Here is a 24084-nt window from a genome sequence, read left to right as displayed (position 1 = left end):
GTTAGCTAGTCCTAGTAGAGTTGGTGATGATGCGTGGTTAATTACGTGATCGTCGTGTTCAGTAAGTTCTATAAAGACATGAAAGTGTTTGATCGGATTGTGGTGGTTTGATCTTTGTTGCAGACAACTTGAGGAAGGTGAAACATCTGCTGGATCTTCCAAAAGCTAGCACCGATCTTACGCTGTGGAAGGCTGACCTCGTTGACCAAGGAAGCTTCGATGATGCCGTGCGAGGGTGCGTGGGTGTCTTCCATGTCGCCACTCCAATGGATTTCCAGTGCTCCGACCCGGAGGTAAGACCAGACACAACCAACCTATTCTAGTTGACTCATACTGTACATCCCATGACTCTTCCGAAGATACAAGACGAGCTTGCAAAGATCTGCCAGTTTAATGGAGTTAGAGAAAGCAAAAAAGACGATACATCATGCATTTGACATTGGTTTTGGCTTGTTGTTTCAGAATGATGTGATAAAGCCAGCGATAGATGGGATGATGAACGTCCTCAAGTCCTGCGCAAAGGCAGGCACAGTGAGGAGGGTGGTGTTCACGTCGTCTGCTGGAACCACCTGCGTTCATGCTCGTCGCAAGGAGGAGTACGACGAGAACTCATGGAGCGATGTCGAGTTCTGCAGGGCTAAGAAGATGACTGGTTAGGTAATCAACCGGACACATACACGGAATCATCAATTCGCCGACTACGTTTTGACTACAGCAGTGCAAATTAAGCTCTAATCCTTTGTCCTGTGGCCACACATTTTGCAGATGTACTTCGTCTCAAAGACGCTGGCGGAGAAGGCAGCATGGGAATTTGCCGAGAAGAACCATTTGGATTTCATAAGCATCATACCGACCTTAGTCAACGGACCATTCATCATTCCCACCATGCCTCCCAGCATGCTCTCTGCACTGGCTTTGGTAACAGGTTCGCATGCCCACGTCTTCTACGTAATAAATCACAAGATTCCTGCCACCTACATATCATTCGAACAGCAACCAACTCTCTCTCTCTCTCTCTCTCTCTCTCTCTCTAAACTCACTGCCAATGATGATGATGATGGTATAACAATGCTTGGCAGGGAACACACCACATTACTCGATCTTGAACCCAGTCCAGTTTGTGCACTTGAATGATCTTTGCATGGCTCACATATTCTTGTTCGAGCATCCGGAAGCGAAGGGGAGATACGTTTGCTCTTTTCACGACATCACCATCTCGGATCTGGCGAAGATGCTAACGGAGAGGTACCCTGAGTATGACATCCCCACCGAGTAAGTCAGCTCCACGAGAAGGACTCTAAGATCTGGTGTGGGACTCGAAGAGGGGATTATATATCTACTTTGATTCTCTTGCCATAACACTGACTGAGGGCTGCACCAATTACACGTAGGTTTGAAGGGATCGATGAGGTATCGGACGTGATCAAGTTCTCCTCAAAGAAGCTTACTGACTTGGGCTTTACGTTCAAGTACAGCATGGAGGACATGTTCGACGGAGCAATAGAGTCGTGCAGGGAGAAGGGATTGCTGCCGCTGACAACCAAGAAAGAGCAGGTCGATGGCCACAACTAGATTTTACCAAGGGAATAACACGTCAGATGATCTGTGTTGGAGAACTTCTATCTTCTGTTCATCTTTATTTGGGTCATGTATCTCAGAGCAATATAATCTCTTTGCATCTTCTATCCAGTTAATAAACCGAATCGATGGCCTTACTAAAGGTGATATCCGATACAAACAAAAAGAAGGTGAAAAGACAAAAACAAATTAAGCCTTTGGATTGTGATGAAAAAGATAGTTCTTCAGCTTTTAATTCAGCGTAAATTATGGGACCTCTGGCGCATGCACAAGTGTTCGATCATGCGCTTACAGTCTGCAGTAGTGGCGCCCATACAATTATTTTCTGCAAATGCTTTGGGGCAACTGACATGGGATGACATACCTTTTGTGAGAGAGAAGGGAGACTTTCCCATGCTAATGATTGAAGCCTTCTTGTTATCTTGATTCCAACCTAATTAGAATCCATTGGATTCATGCAACCTCGTTTTCATAGAATTCTAGTACGAAAACAAGGAAACTATTATTGAAATAAAAAATATATCGAGGGGGAGAAAAAGTTAATAACGTACCATATTATGATATGATACACTAAAGTGATGCAGAAAAGACTATGATTAGAGTTCAAAGTTGAGTAGGTTATCATCGATCTCATGACGCATTTCACGAGATCGATCTTGAAGCGTAATGGATTTCTTTACACTTGCAACAAAGCAGCAGAAAAGAAGAAGATAAAGGAATGCACTGCACTTCGTGCCCATGCAAACCTGAATTGAATCGGAATTACATACACGTGAAGTCCCCTCATATTCCGATCTCCGAAAGCTGGGATAATAGCAACACTGCAGCTAAAAGGAACATCTAATGATGGAAATAAAAATCATAATAATTAGAAGCACATGCCTCGGCCCTATTCGACGGCATAAATTAAGCAAGCACAAGGAGTATCTTCTTGTGATGCACTATGGGCTTTCTCTTTCTGTTTATGCCAAATAAATAATACTTGGAATTGAAGTGTTGACTTGGATGATAAATAAGTTTATGCCAAATAAATAAATAAGTTTATTTATGCCAAATAAATAAATAAGTTTCTACGACTGTCAAACTCATAATAAGTTATTATCCACGCATAAATGGTGAGTCCATATTATTGTGTAGAAACTCTTCTCCCCACTAAACACGGGAGAAGAGTTTCCTCTCAGTCAACATCTGCCTTCACCAGTCTCTCACCTACTCATCAGCAAACCTCCTCCTCATTTGTGGCCTGCCATGCTAGAATTCATAGAGAAAAACGAGATTAGTTCCTCCTGTCTACAGTTTTCAGTTGTCTCTCCTTCTCTGCTCCTCTGCCATCGAGTTATTCCTATCTCTTTTTCCCTCCTTCCCATCTCCGAAGAGAGATCCGGGAACCGCTCCCATTTCTTATAGTACAATTGAGATATGCCTCCTAGAGGTTATGCTTTGGTCATCTTCTTCTGGGCTCTGCTCACCGTCATCACCCCGACTCTCATCTTCCTGTCAGCCTCAGGAAAACAAAGTCACCACACCACAGGTGAGATCATATGATTTCCTCGAGGACAAGTAGGAATGCTGAACTCTTTTTCTGTCAGAGTCTTCTTAGTATGGAAACTAAAATCGCCTACATTTTATCTGATAGGCGAGGCGATTTATGATCCGAAGATTAGTCGGAGAATGATGGTGGGCATCATAGAGAACGGGCCATTGAAGAACATCACATCGAGGACAGCAGCACAAGCACCGACGCTGGCGCCAGCGCCAGCTCCAGCTCTTGTGACAGGGAATGACCGCTTAGCTAACAGGACATCGATAGTTTGATTCATTGAATGGTGATCCACTGGCATGATATGTTCATAAGAGAGGGTGCTGAAACGATCGTATGCCATTCTCGACAGAGAAAGATTTTTGTCCCTGCATTCGAGGCAACAATTTCTGTTTAAGTTCCATCAAATCGATCTACCTTTTGCCCCCTTTCAAATCATGGCTTTTGCTTTCTCCTCATAAAGATCTGTGGTGGTGTGTTCCTTTGGGTTTTTTGTACGGCAGTTTCTCTCGGAGTTGTGCTCTCGAATTGGAAGCGGTGATTAGAGCCATTACAAATAGCCAATCGAGAACATAGTTCTGTAAGGAGGGCAGATGGCATCGAGTTAAGGATTGTGTTTACTACCAACAAAGCAGAAGTGAACTCTCAGACCACCATTGGATTAATTCACACGATAAATCTATCACGTCAGCCACAACTAAATGAAAAATATTTTCTGAATATTTTTAATTAAAAGAAAACAAATGTTGTCCGTAAAAAAGAGTCATGGATGTGACTTTGCAAGTCGAATTCTCTCTTCTTACTCTTTGACCTATCCACCATTGTGTTATTGACTCGACCACTTGGGAAACTTTTTCAGCATCGATCCATTTTTTTGTCTAGGAGAGAGGCCTTCGATAGTTCGGCAACACAATGAAGTGCTCATGGTAGGGGCAATGCCATTTTCTCTTCGCACAAATTGAACTAATCATCTTTCCGACATAATTCAACTATTCTTTTAGTTCAACTCTCTTTGTTGTTTAATCATTTAAACAACAAAGAGACATACATACGATCATTATGTATTGACATCACACCAATTAATACGACACACAAACTCATCATAGTGATTAATTTGCATTCCTAAGTGGCTATTGGGGATCGACGATGTGCTCTCAGAGGAAGCGGTCCAGGTATTCATCCACGGTAGTGTATTTTACGTCAGGGTAGAGCATCGAAGTCTCGACCCCAAAGGATGGCTCGATCTCAAAGTTGGTTTGGTCCCCATTGACAAAGGATGAGTGTGAAATAGCAAGTATGATGTTCAATGGCATTGGCGATTCTGAAAGAAATTAACAATCATGTTAGTAGATGATCTCTAGTTGTGAAAATTTCTTTGCACAAAATAAGTCCATCACCTTGGATTTGCTTCAAAACATCTTCTTCAGAGACATAAACCCTCTCAAAAGTCTTGCCGACTTTCCTCTCCCAAAGGGAAACAAGCTCATTGTGAGATAAGATGTTGGCGGGTGGTCTCGAATATAGAATCTTGTTCAAGGTTCTTGGATCGTCCACTGCATTTATTGTATATGTGCCGATGTCGTCTTCATCAAGAAAGATAGCTATTGTAGGAAGAAAAAAAAAAAAAACAACAACACCATTTGAAGTCGAACCATTAGATCAGAACAAAAATGTTTGGTTTTGGCACCAAAAGACTGGTGAATGAGTTACCTTTCGTGTTCCCGTCACCCAAGATGACAACCTTATCTGTGGGAAGTCCACTAGCTCCTGCCTGTGCCAACTTCGGGAGGAAATATCCAGCAAAAAAGTTGCAAGACACAAAGGTATAAGGGATGCCTGCTGCCTCGACAGACCTTCGAATCTGCACCTTGATCGCATACATCGACTTTGCTGGCTCCACGGCATGAATTCGGTCTGGATCATTGCCAAACTCTGATGGAATGAACCTCTGAAAACTCATCCATTATGCAAATACTCATCATGGAATTATTACAAGCCAAATAATGACATGCATCCAATTTTCTAGATACTGAAAACACTCCTAGTAATTTAACCTCAGCCATGAACCAATACATAACCGACCGGCCAATGTGTAAATCAAACAAGATGGCCCTGCTAGTGGACTGTTTGAACAGCCATTGCTTTGTTATGTGTTGGCCTCGGCAAACAAGTGATGCAATGCAGACTTATTTGCAAAAGGGGTCATAAAAGTACTTGCAATGAAGGTCATTACATCAAATATCTTCTGATCTTGGACATACGAGACCCAAAAAAAAGGCCATAGAAAAACATCAAAAATTTGGCTTATCAACGATATATAAGAAGCTTCAATTAAAACAAGCAGTATTATCTAATGGAGCTGCAGCCATCCATTCTGTTTCCTAAGATTCTATGATAATTCCCCTAGAAAATAAAGATTCTATGACATTTTTACCAGATAAAATCCTTTTCTATTAATATTACATGTAACTCACATGCACAACGTTATGAGAGAATGAATGCGCTGTCAATGATTTAGCCATTCCATGGTATATTTTCTTATAGACAAATTTTGATATTTATGTATATGGAAGTGAAACAGACAATAATGAACACTAATTGGATACAATACATCGATGGACTTTAAGGCACACTACCATTGTTGCGTTTGCTTTAAGACAAAAGTATGCAATCAACACACGAGCCTCTAAGCACATGGAGGCAACAGTGTTTGATTATGTCTCGAGTGTTTCATCTGCATGTTTTGCAGATGAAGCACATCAATACCACGGAAAAAGAATCCGAACCGACTCCACTAGGTGATTATATATCCTCTACAGGACAGACACGTTAGCAGCTCCGACCATAAAACAAAATCAAAAGACGTTTTCAGCTACAACCAGCATGGAGTATCTAAGTGCTTGAAATTCCTTTAAAGAATCATGCCACTAAAAAGATCAAAGCCCAAGCTCTGAATTTGTGAAACTCTAATGATTGAGAACTTGTGAATGCTTGATCTCCTGGATGCCATTATTGATCTTTTGAGTATCAACTAGAATGAGTCATAATCCACATCCCACATGATCATGATGGTGGAAATCTGTCTTTAGCCCAAGACAATTAACGACACAGCAATTGATTTTCTGCTAATATCAAAATGACTAAGAACAGTCACCAAAAGGCGTAATCAATTCACAGTATGGGAGGGACCTAAAAATTGGGCTCTGCTTAGGTCGGAAATGTATGCAAAATCTTCCAAGCCTCTTGGGCACATCATCGGAGAGATGACCATTGTTTATTAGCACCTCTTATTCTATCATACACATTGGCCATAGTGTCACAGAAGATATTAGATCTCCGGGCTCGTCACCCATCCACCGTTTCAGAATGGTATATGAAGACTCTTGCACATACTGTTTGATCTAAATCACGTAATTACAAGGACAGACAGGGCTTTCCTGCTTCATCGTTCACAATGCTTCCTTCCCCTTTCCGGTTTCTAGGACTTCCATCAAGACACATAAGAATACCTCTGTCACTCGTCGCCACTGTCGTCTACAATGGTTCCCCTTTCCGATTCCTAGGACTTCATCATAATACATAAGAAGAGAGGAGGAAAAGGCGCACCTTAATGTGTCCTCCGGCATCCTTAATGGCGTCGATGATCTTGGTCTGATCCTTCAACTGCCGGGAGCCGACGGCGGAGATCACCACGTCCACCTGCTGGATCGCCCTCACCAGGCTGTCGGGATCATGCAGATCCCCCTACCAGTCAAAGAAGAGGACAGCACGCTTATCAGAGTCTTCAAGAGGAAAAAATAATTCCCGCCTAGGACAGAAGATTACCTGGAGGAAGGTGACGCCGGCGGCCTGGAAGTCGTGGAGGAGCTTGGCCTTGGCGGGTTGGTCGGCGGGCGCGGTGGTGCTCCGGACGAGGGCGAAAGTGGGGTGCCCGGACCGCGCACTCGCCGCCACAATGAACTTGCCGATGTACCCCGTACCGCCAATGATCAGGATCTTGCTCTTCTCCGCCATCCTCTTCTGAGATCGACGAGTATATGGCGCTCACTGTTGGGCGGCGTACGGTGGAGGAGGATGGGCGGAGAACCGTGAACTGATCTATTTATCGCAGATTCATCAGTAGGGTTCGCTAGTCTGGCCGAAATTACCGTACCTGCCATTCTTGCGTTCTTTATGAGAAAGCTCTGAAGTTGGAGGAGCTTATTGCAGTCTTGGGATAAGCAGAAACAAAGTTGGAGGTCGTAACCAGAGAAGTTGGAGATTATTGCAGTATATATATATATATATATATATATATATATATATATATATATATATATAATAATAATAATAATAATAATAATTTAATTTCAAAACTTGCAGAATTTAATTTTTTATTTCTTCTTATATGTTTGATTGTTGATTAGTATGCCATATGGATGGTCAAAATTCGAGTTAGCAAAAGAAATACAAACCTAATCATGACCATACATCGGCTGCAGAACTCGAGGTTAAAAGGAGGTAGCTTACCCTCCTTATGTCGATCTAAGCTCTGGTACTGTTGTACACACATAGGTAGATGCCAGCTTCCACTTCATCAGCAAGCATGAACACAAAACAATCAACTCGCTGTTCCAACTATTTCGACTCATTGTATCAGTTCCTTGAACAAGAGGTCAGTCTCTAGGTGAACAAGATATTGTCTCCTGCCGCCGTGCAACTTGAATACATTATAGGTCACCAAATTGGATGAAGTAGCTCCGCATACACATGCGTATCTGCTACCAGATGACATGTTGATGATAAGAAATCACGTTGGTGCTCAGGACGAGTTTTGGATTCTTCAATCCATGCTAATTGAGGATGTTGCGATGAAGTCTCTCATTAGTTCTTGTCGTACAAGCGACGATCGCATGCCAACGTACTGCGGAAACTAAATGCAAAAGCAAGCATGACGTATATTAATATGTATGCTGTGTTTATGGAACCATGCATTGCGTCCCCTGTTGTCAGCCTTCCCCAGCCTGGAGTTCTTAGGCTTATTCAGTGGTATTCAATGGAGATCTCCAGTGACTGAGTTTAGTTGCCGTCTCGTGATTGTTGTGGTTGTGGTCATACCAAGGAGTGAAGCAGGCATCAGTTGTACCCTAAACCTCACCCGTGATCGTTGCTGTGAAGAGACGGTATTGTACTGAATGAGCTGTATGTGGCTCACCTTATTCATTTGGTCGTAAAGACAGAAATGCTATGCAGCAAATCTGCTTGTCTTGACCCTGAGAAACTTAGAGCATCACTGAAGATGAACCTAATATTTAATTCATCGTTTACTGTATCATAGGGGGATCCCTCGAGATCTCGATGCTATGGCTTACAGGAAACGAGAAAAAGATTGTACATGACACTGCAATGAAATCAATGGAGACCAAACAAAGAATAAGACAAGGAATTCCTTGCAATGGACATCCCTTTTGTCAAGGAGAATGGCCGCTGCTATTAAAACCTTTCCTTCCTCCTTTCGTGGCAACAAACTTCGTTCACTCCCTCTCTCACCCACAGCTTGATACAAGACTAGTAGGGGAAGAGAGAATAAAGGCATGGCCAGCCTTCGTTCAAGGGGCTCACTGGCCACCCTCCTCCTCCTCCTCCTCCTCGTGCTCATGGCATGCTCATCCTTTGCCACCTGTGGTGCGACAAAGGACTGGCAACTCGACTCAAGTCAAGCAGGAAAGAAGGGAAATGGAAAGTCCGGCCACGGGAATCACGGCCACCCAAAACCGAAGCCTAAGCCATGCCCGACTCCGAAACCTAAACCCAAACCCAAACCGAGCCCAACTCCACAGCCGAGTCCCAGCCCGTCTCCACCACCTCCCCGAGGAGGAGGCATGTTCATCGTGCTGGATTACGGAGCTGATGGCGATGGGGTAACCGATGACACCGAGGTAGGTGAAATGCTCGCTAGATTACAACTAATATTACTGATTTCTGGTCAGTTTTCGTACGTTATATGCCATTCCGATGTATGTAACTTATTCCACTTGGAATATGGTATCCGGCGATGCAGGCATTCCAGGCTGCATGGGTAGCTGCCTGTGACGGGGCTCCATCGAAAGTGATTGTTCCATCCAACTTTGAGTTCCTCGTCGGTCCAATCTCATTCTCTGGCCCTTGCAAGTCCAACGTTGTGTTTCAGGTCAATTACATAACTTAGACAATTCTCCAAGATTGAAACTTTCAAGATTAAAACTATTAGAGGTTCTGCAGGTGGACGGCAAGATCATCGCTCCAAGTAGCGGCCGGAAAGCATGGAGCTCAGGTCTGTTACAGTGGCTTGAATTCAGAGTGCTAAAAGGAATCAGAATTGAGGGCCGAGGCATCATCGAAGGTCAGGGCAGTGCCTGGTGGAGAAGCAGCTCGCCTCTGTTAGGCTCCGAGGTCAGCGGACAGTTGCCGCACGTCAAACCTACGGTAAGAACACGCCCAACCTAAAGCTTTTATCTTTTGAGTTACTACGGTGATAGATAGTAAATGCATTCTGGTATCTCATTGCAGGCTCTGAGGTTCTACGGAAGCTCTGATGTCACGGTGAGCGGCATTACAGTTCGGAACAGCCCGCAGGTCCATCTCAAGTTCGATAGCTGCCAAGCCGTCGAGGTCACCGGTATCACCATCTCTTCCCCTGGAGACAGTCCCAACACTGACGGCATACATCTGCAGAACTCTGTGAACGTTTTCATCCATAACACCGACTTGAGCTGTGGTAATAATTCTAAAGCGTATTAAGAAAAAAAAGAAGAAAAACCTGAGAGGCAGCCAATGACACAGATATAACAAAGCATAGAGTAGACCATGGACTGATGTTATTGGCCTTTACATATCATACTGGCTGACACACAGATACCTGCGTCTGCTCGATAGGTGACGACTGCATCTCCATCCAGACCGGATGCTCCAACATCTTGGTACAGAACGTGAACTGCGGGCCAGGCCACGGGATCAGCATCGGAGGCCTCGGCAAGGCCGACACACAGGCTTCTGTATCCAATGTCACCGTGCAGAACGCCAACATCGTCGGCACAATGATCGGTGTCAGAATCAAGACTTGGCAGGTAGATCGATCGATATATCGAACTCCTCTGTTCTCTAAGACATGCATTCTTTACCTCTTTCGATACATCATGCTTCTCCTCTGTTGCTTGCGGCAGGGCGGATCAGGCTTCGTCAAGTGCATAAGATTCGCAAAGATCAAAGTCTCAAATGTAAAGACACCGATCGTCATCGACCAATTCTACTGCGACCACAGCGAATGCAAAAACCAGACTTCGGCGGTAGCATTGTCGGACATCACATACGATGGCATCGTGGGAACTTACACGGTCCAGCCAGTGTATTTAGCATGCAGCGACAGCAAGCCATGCCGCAACATTCATCTCAGCGACATACAGCTTCAGTTGCTGAAACAACGGGGCCGCACCGACGATCCTTTCTGCTGGCAAGCCTACGGCGACCTGCAAGGCCCCATCGAACCACCCATCACCTGCTTGCGCAGCAAAAACAAAAGATAAAAATAGATGAAACTCGTCATTAATAAAATTGATTTAAATAATTAAAATTAGATGAAACAAAAGATAAAAATTTAGATTAATATGAATAAACGAGAGTGAGAAGATTTATTAGAATATAATACTTTTTTATTATTTTAAAAAATATTTTTTTTTAATCTTTTGACTAATATAAATATATATTTTTGAATGCATCCAAAGCACTTCTCGTTTTTTCTCTTATCTCTTTTTTACTTAAAATTCTACAGAAGGTCATAAATGAGACGAAGACTTCGTCGATTAGAAAAGAAGAGACGACCAATAGATAAAAAAAAAAGAAAAATAAGACAAACATTGGAATAAATATTTCTAATCAACTTCTTCCTATTTTCAACAGAAAAACATATCATTTTGGGTCATTAAAATGAGATATTTATTTATTTTATAAGGATAATAAAATTTTATAAAAAATAATAATCTATCGGATCTTAATATTATTAATGATAAAAAAGATCAAATGAACGAGAATATATAAAAATGTGTAAGAGTTCTCTAGATGCTAAAACAAATAATGGATGAGTCTCAATTTCCTGAAATCATATCGACATTAACATCAACAAAAGCCTAAAAAATATTAAAAAATATTTCAAGACATAAATAAGGTAAAAACTTTAAAGTTTTAAATTCTTCGATCTAAATTCGAAACTGTTATGATGAAAAATTTTGAATCTATTATTGGTTTTCTTCAAAAAATCTCTTTTATTTTAAAACAAATTAGATTTACAATGAAAACCTAAAAGATCGAACTATAGTAAAAAAAAAATAAAAGAGTTTATCCTTAAAATTTGATATAAATTTTATTACTATAAGTGAATCAACATTATGACATAAAAGGTCATCTGAATTATGGTAGACTTGAATTGTTAAATAAAAAATATATAATAGTTGGTTTACCTAATATTAAAAATAAAGATATTATTTATGAATCTTCTATTTTTTAAAAATAATATAGAAATTCCTTTCAGATAAGTCATTCTTGGAGAGCCAAAAAATGATTGGAACTTGTGCATACAAATATTTGTGGATCTTTACAAATTATCTCATATGGTCAAAGTAAATATTTTTTATTATTTATAAATAATTGCATAAGGATGATATATGTATATTTTCTAAAAGAAAATTCAAGCCTTCTCTGTTTTCAAAATTTTCAAGGTATATGTAGAAAAATAAATTGATTGTTTTATTAAAACTGTACATTCTCATAGAGGGTTGAATTCACTTATAAAGATCTTTTTATTTTTTATAAGAATACAGACATTCATAGAGAATCGGTTACAATCTACACCCTTCAACAAAATGTAGTAATAGAGCAAAAGAATCGAGTAATGGCTGATACTATCAAATGTATGTTTAAAGAAAAAATAATTTCAAAAAGAGTTTTGGCCAAAAATTATGAGTATAGTAGTATGTTTGTTAAATCACTTTCCTAACTACATAGTACAAGAAAAAACACCGCAGGGACAAAAAGAAGGCAAGATATATGTATGTTGCTTACTTTTATGTTCCTAGAAAAAAGAAAAAAAAAAGGAAACAAGTTGGATGACAAAAGTGTTAAATGCATATTTATGGGGTATAGTAATGAGACATATGATTTTAGACTTTATGATCTTACAACTAAGAAACTAATTATAAATCGTGATATTATTCTTAATAAAAAAAAGTTTGGAACTATAAAGCAGTTGAAATTTTAATAATTATAGGAGAAGAAGTAGATAAGGCATATGATATATTGCCTATTATTAATACATCACCAAAATCTTCTCATATTTTAACTTATTCTAATTCAGGTTATTCTAATGATAATGAAACACCTCAAAGAAAATTTCTTAATCTTTCACATATATCAGTTTAGTGATTTAGCTTGTTTTACCTTGAAACTTATTTGTTTTGAAGTTGCAGCTTAGAAAGAAGAATATATACAAGCAATGAATGACGAAATGCAAGCTATTGAAGAAAAAAAAGACTTAAAAATGGATAGATTTGCCCTAGAAAAAAAAAATTAGATTCAAATGACTATAAAAGTTAAAATTTAATAATGATGACTTGTTTTAAAAAGATAAACCCATTTAGGTATGAATTTTTCAAAAAAAATTCTTTACTATAATCAATATAATTACAATAGTATTAGCATTAGCAATTCAAAAAAAAATTTTATTTATGAATTTATTGATAAAATTAAATTTTAAATATATTACTATAGCATGGAAGATCATCTTACCAAAAGCTTTGATGAAAAAAATTTTATGTTTTCCAAAGATAATTTTAAATTACAACTATTTTAAATTCCAAAGATATGTTTTCTAAAGATTAATTCAAATACTTAAAATTAGATAAAAATAAAAATAAAAATTTAGATTAAGATAAATAGATAAAGCTGAGGAGATCTATTGACATACGATGAATTTATCTATTATCTAAAAGAATTTATATTTTATTTTTAACTAATATAAATATATATTTTTGAATGAATTCAAAGTACTGTAGATTAAAAGTATATATATATATATATATATATATATATATATATATATATATATATATATCTTCTTGTCTGTCTTATATATTGATGAGGGTAATAATTACGATAAGACTCGCATGACACCCGTTGACGTCCCGCTCCCCTATTAGTCTGACATCGCGTGATTGACACAGGTCAAAACGCCAACCGAGGCCCATTAACGATCGCTCAGGTTCGGTTCCACACGCTACGCCGATGACCATATCAGACGCCTGCCCGCAAGGTACGATTTTACCCCTTGCGGGCAGGCGCACCAGGTAACACCGAACCCCCCTTATAAATACCCTTGCATCCCGAACAAAAAGGGGGAGACCAACATATACAACAAACCCTCAGCGACTATTCACTGGATCGTCGGAGGGATCGGGTCGAATTCTCTCGTCCCGACCTATGTGCAGGAACAAAGGCGAGACGCTTTTCTCCGGGCGCGTCGGCAAGGAACCTCCTCGCGAAGGAATCGACGACCCGTCATATGGACCCGAACCAAGCCGCGTCGACCCGGAGGTCACGATTAAAAAATTGTTTACACTAACATATATATATATATATATATATATATATATATATATATATATATATATATATACGTTATACAGCGGTCTGCCAGATTAGTTAAGAAGGTTAAGATGGATTATTAGGTTGCACAGGAAGGAGTATACAAGAGCTGCTCGTTCACACATAAGAGTACAGTTCCATACGGATTTTGTGCTTGTAATTTCTTACGCGTTGCAAGCAACGACTCGCACATCGTCCGTACAAGTGGTTCCCGGGGCTCCCTTTCCTGCCTCGGGGTGGCCGAAGCGAAGGACCCCGGCGTGGCTGTCTTGAGGGGCCCCTGAGCAGCCTTCAGTTGCACAGGTTGGCCGCTGGCAACGCAGCAGGCAGACAGGTAGAAGAAAGGAGAAGGGCACGAGTTAGCGCTCGAGTGGTATCTCCTCCGCTTCCCCTCCGACTCGTCACTTCGCCCGCGGTGGAGGGACCTGTCATTTTCTCACTGCGTTGTTTTCGTCTGTAATCCCGATCGACGTTAATTTTCCTTTTCCGCAAAACTTCTTATCTATCAGGTAAGCGTCTCCTTCCTATCCATTTTCTCCTTTTGCCTGCCGTCCTCTGCCCCAACTCCTCCTCCTCCTCCTCCCTGGAAATGAAAACCCTAGAGGCCAACGAATCCATGGCTGGCGAGCCGCTGGCCCAATCCCGGACTGAAGCTAAACCTGGGGTGGCTGTGCATGTTGGTGATGAGGGTGTGGGTTTAGGGTTGGCTAGCCGTGGGTCGCCGGGGGAAATCGCTTTCGCCGTTGGTGATCTCGCGTGGGGGAAGACCAAGGGCCAACCGTGGTGGCCGGCGATGGTTTCTGATCCGTCCCGCGCGCTCGACGACGCCAAGAAGGCTCACCGGAGGGATGTCTCCTTCTTCGTCACTTGCTTCGGTAGCGGCGCCTTTGCGTGGTGCGAGCCGGCCCAGCTGAAGCCCTTCGTCGAGGAGTTCCATCGCATGGCGAGGCAGAGCAGCTCGAAGGGCTTCGTCGGAGCCGTCGAGGGCGCGTTGAATGAGATGAGGCAGCGCCTCCAGTTGGCGCTTACTTGCTGCTGTGTTTCGCCGGAGGCCCGAGGGAAAAATGCTGGAGGTCCACCTAGGAGACTCCCGGTCACGAACTTCGAGCCTATCGAGTTTCTCGAGCACCTCCATGATGTGGCTTGTGATGTTCTGGCGGCCGATATGTTGGAAGTTGCAGCTCTCAAGAGTTGGACGATGGCTTTTGGGAAGGGGTGGACAGATGGTGCGCCTGGGTGCCATCCTCGCCGTCAGATAATGGAGCTGGTGGATAAGATCGATCTTGACGTGCCGCCAGGCGACTTTGGTGATGGCAATGAGGAGGGAGATGACGACTGTTGGATCACTGGAAGCAGGGTCGGAAAAGGTCTCAGGACATCACAAGGCAATATGCATAAAAGCCAGAAGAGAAGGAGCATGGCAGTGCTCATTGCCGAAACAGATTTGGATACAGTTGAGCTCAGCAACGGCGATGAACTTGAGGTGGAGGAGGAGAAGGAAAAGGCAGCAAAGCACCAGATGAAGTCCGAGAATGAGGAAGATATGGTCACGGGTGGTGGTAGTATTAAAGCCCAAGAAGATCCCTGCTCAGGTAGGCGGGAGCGAAAGAGGAGCAAGTACTTGTCCCCTCCTTACACTTGTTTGGGTGCATATACCATGACTCTTGACTCACCAGTGCTCACCGAGGTGAAGTCACCAAGGAAGGCTGCTGAAGCCTCTGGGGATTTAAATTCTGATATCTCAGCAGTATTGAGATGCAACTCTGAGGCCTTTCAGAAGGAAGAGGATAATTGTAGTCCTGGTTTCAGCGTTGAGAACACATCTATGATAGAGATTCTTTTCGAGTTTCTTTGCACAGCAAAAAATCTGCTCCATTTAAAGTGGAATCGGTCAGCAAAAATGATTAAAGGCTTCTTCATTAAATATAGAAGCACAATGTACTCTAGTGGATCTGACTTCTTAACGTTCCAGAAGCACGGTACTGACTGCTGCGATGGAAGTGGCCAATCCTCAAACAAGGTGACTATCAATACCAGCTCTGGAGTTGGAGAATGCGAGAATCATTGGTGGAATAGCAAAGGTGTTGCTATTTCAGAAGCAGAGACAGGTTTTGGTGCTGATACAAAAAGTCATTCTGAACAAGGCAAAGCTGGGAAGAAGAGGAAGATGAGATTGGATGAAGCTACCAGTGTATCACCAGCAAAGCTGGATCCTCAGGTCATAAACGTTCCAGTGGAGAGCAGATATGTGCATAAAAACATAAAGAACAAAGATGGAGCTACTGAAGAAAGTGTGGTACTGTGCCCTGAGCCTGTTAGTTGTTTGCAACCAGCTGAAGTAGGGAACAAGATGAAGAAGGGCAAGGGAGTTGCTGATGGTCAAAAGGCTTTGAAACCTGGCCATGATCTTTCAGAGAGGTCACAAGGAGGCAAATCTGGACGGAAGAGGAAGAAGAGCAAACCGGCAAATATTGGTGTACCTCTAGTTGATTTGGGCACGGGCATTATGAATGGTTTGGAGAAAGACATATGCAGGCAAAGTTACCCTGGAGCTCTTCTCTTGACTTTTGCCCATGGAGTTCCTCTTCCCTCCCAAAATGAACTAACTTCCGCTTTCCGCAAATATGGTGTCGTGATTGAATCAGAAACAGAGCTGCTAAAAGAGACCAATAGTGCACGTATTGTGTTTGCCAAAAGCACTGATGCAGAAAAAGCCTTTAATAGCTCAGATAAGACTGGTTATTTTAGGCCTCCATATGCTAGCTACTGTCTCTGCTGTCTACCGGCAATTGCATGCTCTCCTCATCCAGTGCCTCCACTTCCTTACATAAGGGAGGGTCTTGAAAGGATGATATCTACTTTGACTTCTACTTCATCATTGAAAGAGACAGGGACATCTGATGGAATGAAGCATGATGCAAGGGAAAATTTAGTTGGGGATATGGAGGGCCTACTGAAGAAGGTTAACACAATGCTAAGTGGGGCTGCCACTGGTACCTAATTTAACAATCATAATATCTGGTTCTAACCTCCCTTACCTCTGGCTTCAATGATCAGTCAGTGCAGCTGGTATTAGTATCATCTGCTTAATTTAGGTTGTTGAATGTTGAGTTATTCAGTGTACATGGGATCGGTACCACCTGCTTAATTTAGACTGCCAAATGTGAGCGTGATTTTTATTAGGTTCGCCTGCTTTATGTAGGTTGTGGAACGTTGACATGTCGATGTTATGCTTAGCTTAGTTTCAATCATTAGTGTGCATCATAGACTTTTCCTTCTGTTTCCATCAGATAATGAACAACTTTTACCGTGGACATGGTTGTGAGTGATTTGACTTGGTTACTATTGTGTCGCTAACCTAGTTGCTTGCTTAACTATGATTAGTACCAGAGGGGCTTGACTGCATTGTTCTAGCATATACAATTGGCTCATAAATGAAGGGGAAGGTGGTTGTGACCTAGTTGGTTGGGTGGTGGAATTTATTAACAGGGATTGTCAACCTAGGTGAAAGAAGAAAAAAAATTAATGACCTATTTTTGGTGTTAATGGAGTTGAAAAGCTTGATAAATTTCGGTAAAGTTTCGGGGATAAAATTATTGTGAAGTATATTTTAACACATGCAAATTGCTTAGAAACCTTATCGGATCTTTACTTTTCACTAAATATGTAACATCTTAACAGTCTTGTAGTGGAGTTGGTGATGGTTGGATGAGTATGTAAGGCTAGATGGTTGGTTCAGCATGTCTATCGATGTGGGCGACTGCAAACTATCGAACTGCATTCTGAAGTTGGTCCAGTGCTTTGGTTTGGACTGCTACTGGAGTATCTTGGTGAGTGAACTGACTTGCTTTGTCTGGAACCCAGGAGTCGGTCTGTAGCTTTATCGCTGTGCCAGTGCTCCCTCCATCATTTGTTTCTAACTATTTCATGGGAGTTTAATCTCAGGTAGTTCTTGCTCGATGTTGGATAGTTTGCTGTAATTTTGGTAATTTGCTGTTTGTGTCTGAAATTTTTTTATAGACAGTGTTTCATCAAAATTTCAGAAATGGAAGACAGGAGCACACTCTGCTTCTGCCTGTACTTTTTTGGTTAGGCTGGCCTCCACAGTGATCTGTTTCTTTCCAATACCTTTCGTTGTCAATCTTCACAAGGACTTCGGTAAGCAGGTTTTGGACTTTGATATGCTTCTTTATACATTGTAAACATGGGTTTCTTTAACAGAGTTCCACTTATAATGTTGTTTGCTCCATCTTTGACGCAGAGAGAGATACATTCGAGAATCCACATTTTGTGGCAGCCATGATTCAGAATCCAGGTAACAATTGTAAGAATAGACTTAGTATTTTGTAAGACAATTGTCTCTTCTGATAGTGTATGTAATATTTATTTACTCTCTATACTTATATCATTTGAATCATATCACAACCATCTCTTTTTACTGTGACACTATCAACCATCATCCCTCTTTATCATCCCAACACTGTCCACTGTCCAACATAGCTGCTCCCACCTTGCCAGCACACAACAATGGATTCATATCTATATCTAACCTGCATCAATGGGATTCATATCAAAGCCATACTAAAGAGATAATTAAACTTTTGAACAGATCTTTACAAAATATTTTATAGATGCATATAGTATTTTTCAGAACTAATTTTGTAAAAGGATTTTATAATATTTAAACCATTTGCAAGTCAATAATTACTTCAAATAATATTTGTAAGACAAAAAAATACTTTTTGAATGGTTGCAAACCTATATAATGTATTTTTAATATTTTTTAAGAATAAAAATATTTTATAGATCAATCAAAAATCATGTAAGTCACACGAATATGTATCTTGATTCTCGACTGTAAAATCATCAATAAAATCTTAGAATCTAATACATCATGAATGAGGATGAACCAAGACAAGGTCCTTACTGAGTGCTGGTAATCGGGAGAGAGAGAGAGAGAGAGAGAGAGAGAGAACCAATGCATAGAGTTTATGTTAACAATGGTGACAAGTACTACTAAAAGAACACGGTGTTGGAGAGTGGCATCCCCTCTAACAAGCCATCGGGATGGTATCGTTTGAGTACCGTCGTAGTGACCCATGGTTCAACAAGTTGTTCAACGGCACCATGAGGAGACTATCCATCGTCGTCATCAAGGTGCTCGTCGACGTTGGTGGTGGCACCGACACAACCCTCCAAATATCACCTCCGAGCACCCTCGCATCAAGGGCATTAATTATAATCTTCCTCGTCTGAGGCACCATCTTACTCGATTAGATGCAACAAAATATACAGATCAATAGATAAGGATGAGAATATTACTGATTTCTTTCTTATTTTAAAAACTTATATTTTATTCTTTTAGTTAATATAAATACGTGTTTTTAGATGATTCTAAATTATTACAAATTTAAAGTACTTTTTGTTCTTTTTATTATCTTCCGTTCTAAAGTTAACATATGTGGTATCAAAAAAAAAAAAAAAAGAGAGGATCAATAGATCCAAAAGGTGAAAAAAGCGAGAACATGATAAGCATTGAAAATAGGTGAAAATTATTAATTTTGAGTCATTAAAATGACAACTTTATTTATTTTCTAAGGATTGAAAATTTGGTAGAAATTGATTTTGTTAAGTATGATCTATGAAATCCCAATATTACTGAAGATCAAAAAAATCAAATAAATGAGAAAAAAAATGTGCATGAGCCCTCTATGTGTAACAAGTAATAAATGAGTTCTTAGTTTTTTAAATCAAATCGACATCAATATCAATAAGCTTTCAACTAATAAATGAGTTCCTATTTTTCCAAATCATATCGACATCAACATCATTCAAAGCTTGCAAGCAATATTAAAAATTGTATTTGAATGTACAAACAAGATACAAATCTTAAGACTTCAAATTCACCGACATGAATTTGAAACTCGAAAGATTTTAAATTTATCATTATTATTTTTTCTCAAAATTTTCTTGTATTATGAGCCAACTAAGGATTTATGATGATAACCTGAAAGATTAAATAGTAGCAAAATTTTTTTACAAAGTTTCTTTCTAAAATTTGATATGATTTTTAGTATCATAGAATAATATAAAGATACAAATACATTAGACTTGTTTTAATTCATAAACAAAAGACAAATATATCACACTTCAAAACATGTTTATTAAATGAAAATAGATTAGAAGAAAGATCAAGAGAAAAATTTAGAAATCAAATCCCAATGAAGAGATTAGTACCGTAGGGGCCATAGATGATTTGATGCTCAAGGTAAAGGACGAGACTGATCAAACGAGAGAAACTCTAAAGGTAACAAAGAAACTCGTCAATGTTTTTGTTTAAAAAATTAGAGATATTAAAAAAAATTCTTGATTAAAAAAATCTAAATATTCCTCTTTTCTCCCATTGTAAAGATGTAAGTTTCATCTTCATTTAAAAAATTAGATATATATATAATGTGATCCTATTTTATTCTGGAATCTTACAGATGCAAATGATGATATACAACATTCAAACATAGGGTTTCTGCTAACCAAAGTATATATACATACATATTCGAGCATTTTATACATCCTGTAATATAGTACTTTTTTTTGTCTAGAGAATCAGAATTCCTATCAAGGTATAGTTGGCATCGTTTTACATATTTTGCAAAGGGTACATATGAGAATCCCAGCCCGAAATCACTACCCAAAGGAAGAACATTGACACAAGCAGGATGAGTTACGACTCATATACTTAAAGATACTCATAGACAACTGTTTATATATATATATATATATATATGCCCCTTACTTTTTGAATTCTATGACCCAAGTATACATGGAAATATAAGTAGATGTGAATCCAGAAAACCCTGCTTCCAGTGCGAGGGCCTCGAACTCCTTCTGTGTCCTTTCTTTTCCTCCAAGGAAAACCATCATATTGATGTCCAAATGGAACGCACCTCGTAAGTTTAAGTTTGGCTCAGGAAGCAGTGGAAGCACATATTCTACCACTATCAGCTTACCTTTCTCTGGCAAAGCCTTCCAACAATTCTTTAGTAATTTAGAACATTGCTCGTCGTTCCAATCATGAAGAATCCACTGCACATTAACATTCATCTGTTATAACACTGTCACGGCTATCAGTAGTAATGAGTGGATTCTAACCTTCATAAAAATGGTGTCACTTTGTGGAACACTCACAAACATGTCTCCACTGACATGCTCGACGCCTGCTAGCAAAACAAGATCCATTTACGTATCATTGATATCTTTCTTCTGTTTGGTGACAAAAGGAAATCGATCGACGGCGAACCTGGGAATGAGGGTGCCTCGGAGATGACATGAGGGAGGTCGAAGTTGATGCCCTTGATTTGGGGATGCCTGGAGGTGATCATGTGGAGGGCGGCTCCGGTGCCGCCGCCGACGTCGACGAGCACCTTGACGTCGTCGAAACCGCAGTAGATATCGAGCAGCTTCTTGGTGATGATGCTGGAGTGGCTCCTCATGCATTCGTTGAACAGTTTGTTGAACCGGGGGTCGGTGCCGTTGTACTCGAACGCCGTCATACCGTATGCCTTGTGGAAGCAGGTGCCGCCCTCCAACACCGCATCCTTCAAGTAGTGCCTGCCAAGGATTTCATTAGCTGTTATACGACCATAGATTTCAGCTCTTACATAGTATATATAGTCCCCGAATTACCAGAAATCGATCATGACTTTATCCAGGCCAAACAAGCACAGAGGAGCCATGGACACACCATCCTCGTTCTCGGTTAAGTGCTTGCACACATGCGCTGCGCCGTACTTCCGCAGAAGCTGGCCGGCTGCGCCAGGCTCGGCGGTGCAGCTGACGATGCGGTAGGCAGCGAGTATGCGGAGCATGCGGTCTACCATATCGGCCGCCTGCGGGTTCTGGGTGGGCAGCTGGGAGGCGACGTCGACGGCACTCAGCTTGGCGCCGGGGCCGGCCTTGACGATGATCTCGAGGAGCCGGAGCTCGATGGCCGCCTTGAGGGTCATGGGGAGGGCCATGGCCATCACCAGCTGCACGGCATACAAGCGCGCCTCCTCGTCCTCCTCTGGTGACAGCTGCAGCACTTCCGTGTTGGATCCCATGCTTTCTAAGAGTTCGAGTAGGAAAGGATGGAGCGGTGGTGGTAATGGTGGAGGAAGAGAGGAGAGGTTGGGCTTGGTGGAGGGGGAAGCTCTTGGCGAGGGATTTATAAGTGTCGAAGTGGTCAGCTCCCCCGCTAACAGAGAAGAATTCTGTGGTGAGGAGGAGCCACGAGATCTTACTAATGAAGGCATTGTCAACGCCGTACTCTCACAGCTACTTAGTATCTAAATCATTTGCTGCAATGTTAGTAATTTAGATTACATAAAAATTAACTCAGAATAGATTGCGTCAACAAACTGGAAACTGTCAACGATTATATGATAGAATTGGCGGATGTGAGATAAGCACGTTGAAAAAGCATGCACTTGCGCAACTTTTTAAGTCAACATAATTTTACTTGGGAAAATATATAACTCGGCACCATCTTCGCGCGGGTATTAACAATATATATATATATATATATATATATATATATATATTATATTTGTCAAAATATTAGAGGTGCATTGTTTGGTAAAAAAATGGGTCCCTACTTGGCGGTTTTGCTGACGCACATACAGATGAATTTGACACGGTGAGGTTTGAACAGGAAGGATGGAAATTGACATGACGAGCAAGGAGAGAGAGAGAGAGAGAGAAAGTGTAAACGGGGGAAGCAAAAAGTCTTGCTAGACACCGATAGAGGACAGTGATCGATGGAATTGTAAGGTAAGGAAGGATGGTGACCGGTGAGTTCAACGCTTTGGATTGCTCAGTTATTTAAAAATTATTATTATTATTATTTTGGAATGGACTGTTCTGAATTTGTGGAACGATTTGATGATGTGATTTTACACTCACTACAACTATGTGAGTTTGGCTCGTTATCAAATTTTCTTTTATCAAAGTTTAATACCCTTAACCACGGATATATATATATATATATATATATATATATATATATATATATATATATATATAAAGTAAATTGAATAATGTTTAGAAAAGATAAAGTTAAAAGAAAAGAAGAATTCATAATCATGTTTGATTTGATGTTGTTCCAAGGAAAATCACATCCTCATCGGAATGAGATACTATCAAGAAGTCTCCGTTTTCTAGAAGGAAATTTATCAAGTAAACGTTTGGGTCTTTAATGACCCGAATGTTAAACCACAAAATAACATGTTAAAAATGAGATAAAGGAAAGAAAAAAAAATAAGAGAGAGTAAATGAAAATTTTTAATATTTTTTTGTTACTTAATCTTAATAATTCTAAAAAAAAATAATTTTTTAATATTAAAAATATAAATAAATAAGAAATACTACTTCAACTTATATTGTGCGATCAGTGTGGTATGCTTAAATATTGTTTAGTGTAAATAAGATGTATTTGAATGAAACGGAGTGAACCAAGTTTTGAATAACATTTCTTTAATCTAAACTTTCATTATCATATACATAGAATATAATATCCTATCCTAAGATTATGTGTTTATAACTATGCACTTGTATCTTAGTTTTATTCTTGAGAGTTTTTAGAAATTACTCAAATATATAGTTGTAGACGCCTACAAATACTCACATATAGGAGAGCTCTTACAAGGAGGGATTTGTGTGAAGTTATATCTCATAAAAAAAATATAATTTTAGATCTCTTTTGTATTCTTCCTATCCCTCTACATATAGTTACTAATTACCATAGGAATGGGTTTAAAGTTATTCACCATAATAAATATATTATGTATTATGAAAGTGCTTACAATTATGTTTCTTGGCTAACCAATCAACTTATTATTATCATATCAAAGCTCCTTTAAAAGGTCACCCGTTACTAGGTTCTTACTACTTGTAGGCCTATTATAGGTAAAAACCTGTCTCGATTATTCAATTAATAAGATTTTAAGTTTTTAGTAAGTAAATTAATAAGATTTTATTCAATTTTAATTTAATGTAATATAACAATTGAATGAACATCATGTTACACTTTTATGTAACTTTAATATGTTTACTATTTTCTGAATTTAATATAAGTTTTTTCATCGAAAATTCTATTTCAGCTCTTAAATCAATTGAAATAGGTGGCAAAGGTAATTAAACCAAAGATAAATTTGAAAAAAATCTTTAAGCCATGATATCTAATGCAATCAATTTAACTTCTATGGTACTTTTAGCAATGATAGATTGCTTAATAGACTCTCAAGAGATAACACTATCACCTAAAATAAAGACACATCCTC

At 40.0% G+C, this 24084-nt stretch overlaps 5 protein-coding genes across 5 annotated transcripts; 3 read left to right on the top strand and 2 right to left on the bottom strand.

The window, feature by feature from the left end:
* Positions 1-765: 765 nt before the first annotated feature.
* On the top strand, positions 766-1699 carry LOC135609223 (dihydroflavonol 4-reductase-like). Its single transcript, XM_065102326.1, has 3 exons — positions 766-925; positions 1080-1272; positions 1392-1699. The coding sequence occupies exons 1-3, from the start codon at positions 766-768 to the stop codon at positions 1570-1572; spliced, it is 534 nt and encodes a 177-aa protein (XP_064958398.1). The 3' UTR covers positions 1573-1699.
* A 2346-nt stretch (positions 1700-4045) lies between these two features.
* On the bottom strand, positions 4046-7331 carry LOC103982814 (phenylcoumaran benzylic ether reductase Pyrc5). The gene is made up of 5 exons (XM_009399848.3): positions 6944-7331; positions 6725-6862; positions 4829-5066; positions 4516-4719; positions 4046-4439 (listed from the first exon to the last, which is right to left on the bottom strand). The coding sequence occupies exons 1-5, from the start codon at positions 7130-7132 to the stop codon at positions 4273-4275; spliced, it is 936 nt and encodes a 311-aa protein (XP_009398123.2). The 5' UTR covers positions 7133-7331; the 3' UTR covers positions 4046-4272.
* Positions 7332-8684: 1353 nt separating this feature from the next.
* LOC103983450 (polygalacturonase At1g48100-like) lies at positions 8685-10659 on the top strand. The gene is made up of 6 exons (XM_009400662.3): positions 8685-9036; positions 9159-9287; positions 9359-9562; positions 9647-9854; positions 10013-10203; positions 10300-10659. Exons 1-6 carry the CDS (start codon positions 8692-8694, stop codon positions 10657-10659), a joined length of 1437 nt encoding a protein of 478 aa, XP_009398937.3. The 5' UTR covers positions 8685-8691.
* Positions 10660-13952: 3293 nt separating this feature from the next.
* On the top strand, positions 13953-17054 carry LOC103983451 (PWWP domain-containing protein 3-like). The gene is made up of 2 exons (XM_065106148.1): positions 13953-14141; positions 14278-17054. Exon 2 carries the CDS (start codon positions 14358-14360, stop codon positions 16767-16769), a length of 2412 nt encoding a protein of 803 aa, XP_064962220.1. The 5' UTR covers positions 13953-14141; positions 14278-14357; the 3' UTR covers positions 16770-17054.
* Positions 17055-20346: 3292 nt separating this feature from the next.
* Positions 20347-21934, bottom strand: LOC135609221 (caffeic acid 3-O-methyltransferase-like). Its single transcript, XM_065102325.1, has 4 exons — positions 21452-21934; positions 21066-21376; positions 20918-20982; positions 20347-20851 (listed from the first exon to the last, which is right to left on the bottom strand). Exons 1-4 carry the CDS (start codon positions 21865-21867, stop codon positions 20558-20560), a joined length of 1086 nt encoding a protein of 361 aa, XP_064958397.1. The 5' UTR covers positions 21868-21934; the 3' UTR covers positions 20347-20557.
* Between the last annotated feature and the right edge of the window lie 2150 nt (positions 21935-24084).

The sequence above is a fragment of the Musa acuminata genome, chromosome BXJ2-4 (genome assembly GCF_036884655.1).
Source record: "Musa acuminata AAA Group cultivar baxijiao chromosome BXJ2-4, Cavendish_Baxijiao_AAA, whole genome shotgun sequence".
In the NCBI taxonomy this organism is placed as follows: Eukaryota; Viridiplantae; Streptophyta; class Magnoliopsida; order Zingiberales; family Musaceae; genus Musa; species Musa acuminata.
The sequence above is the reverse complement of the archived record's forward strand: the minus strand, read 5'-3'. Positions and strand labels throughout refer to the sequence as shown.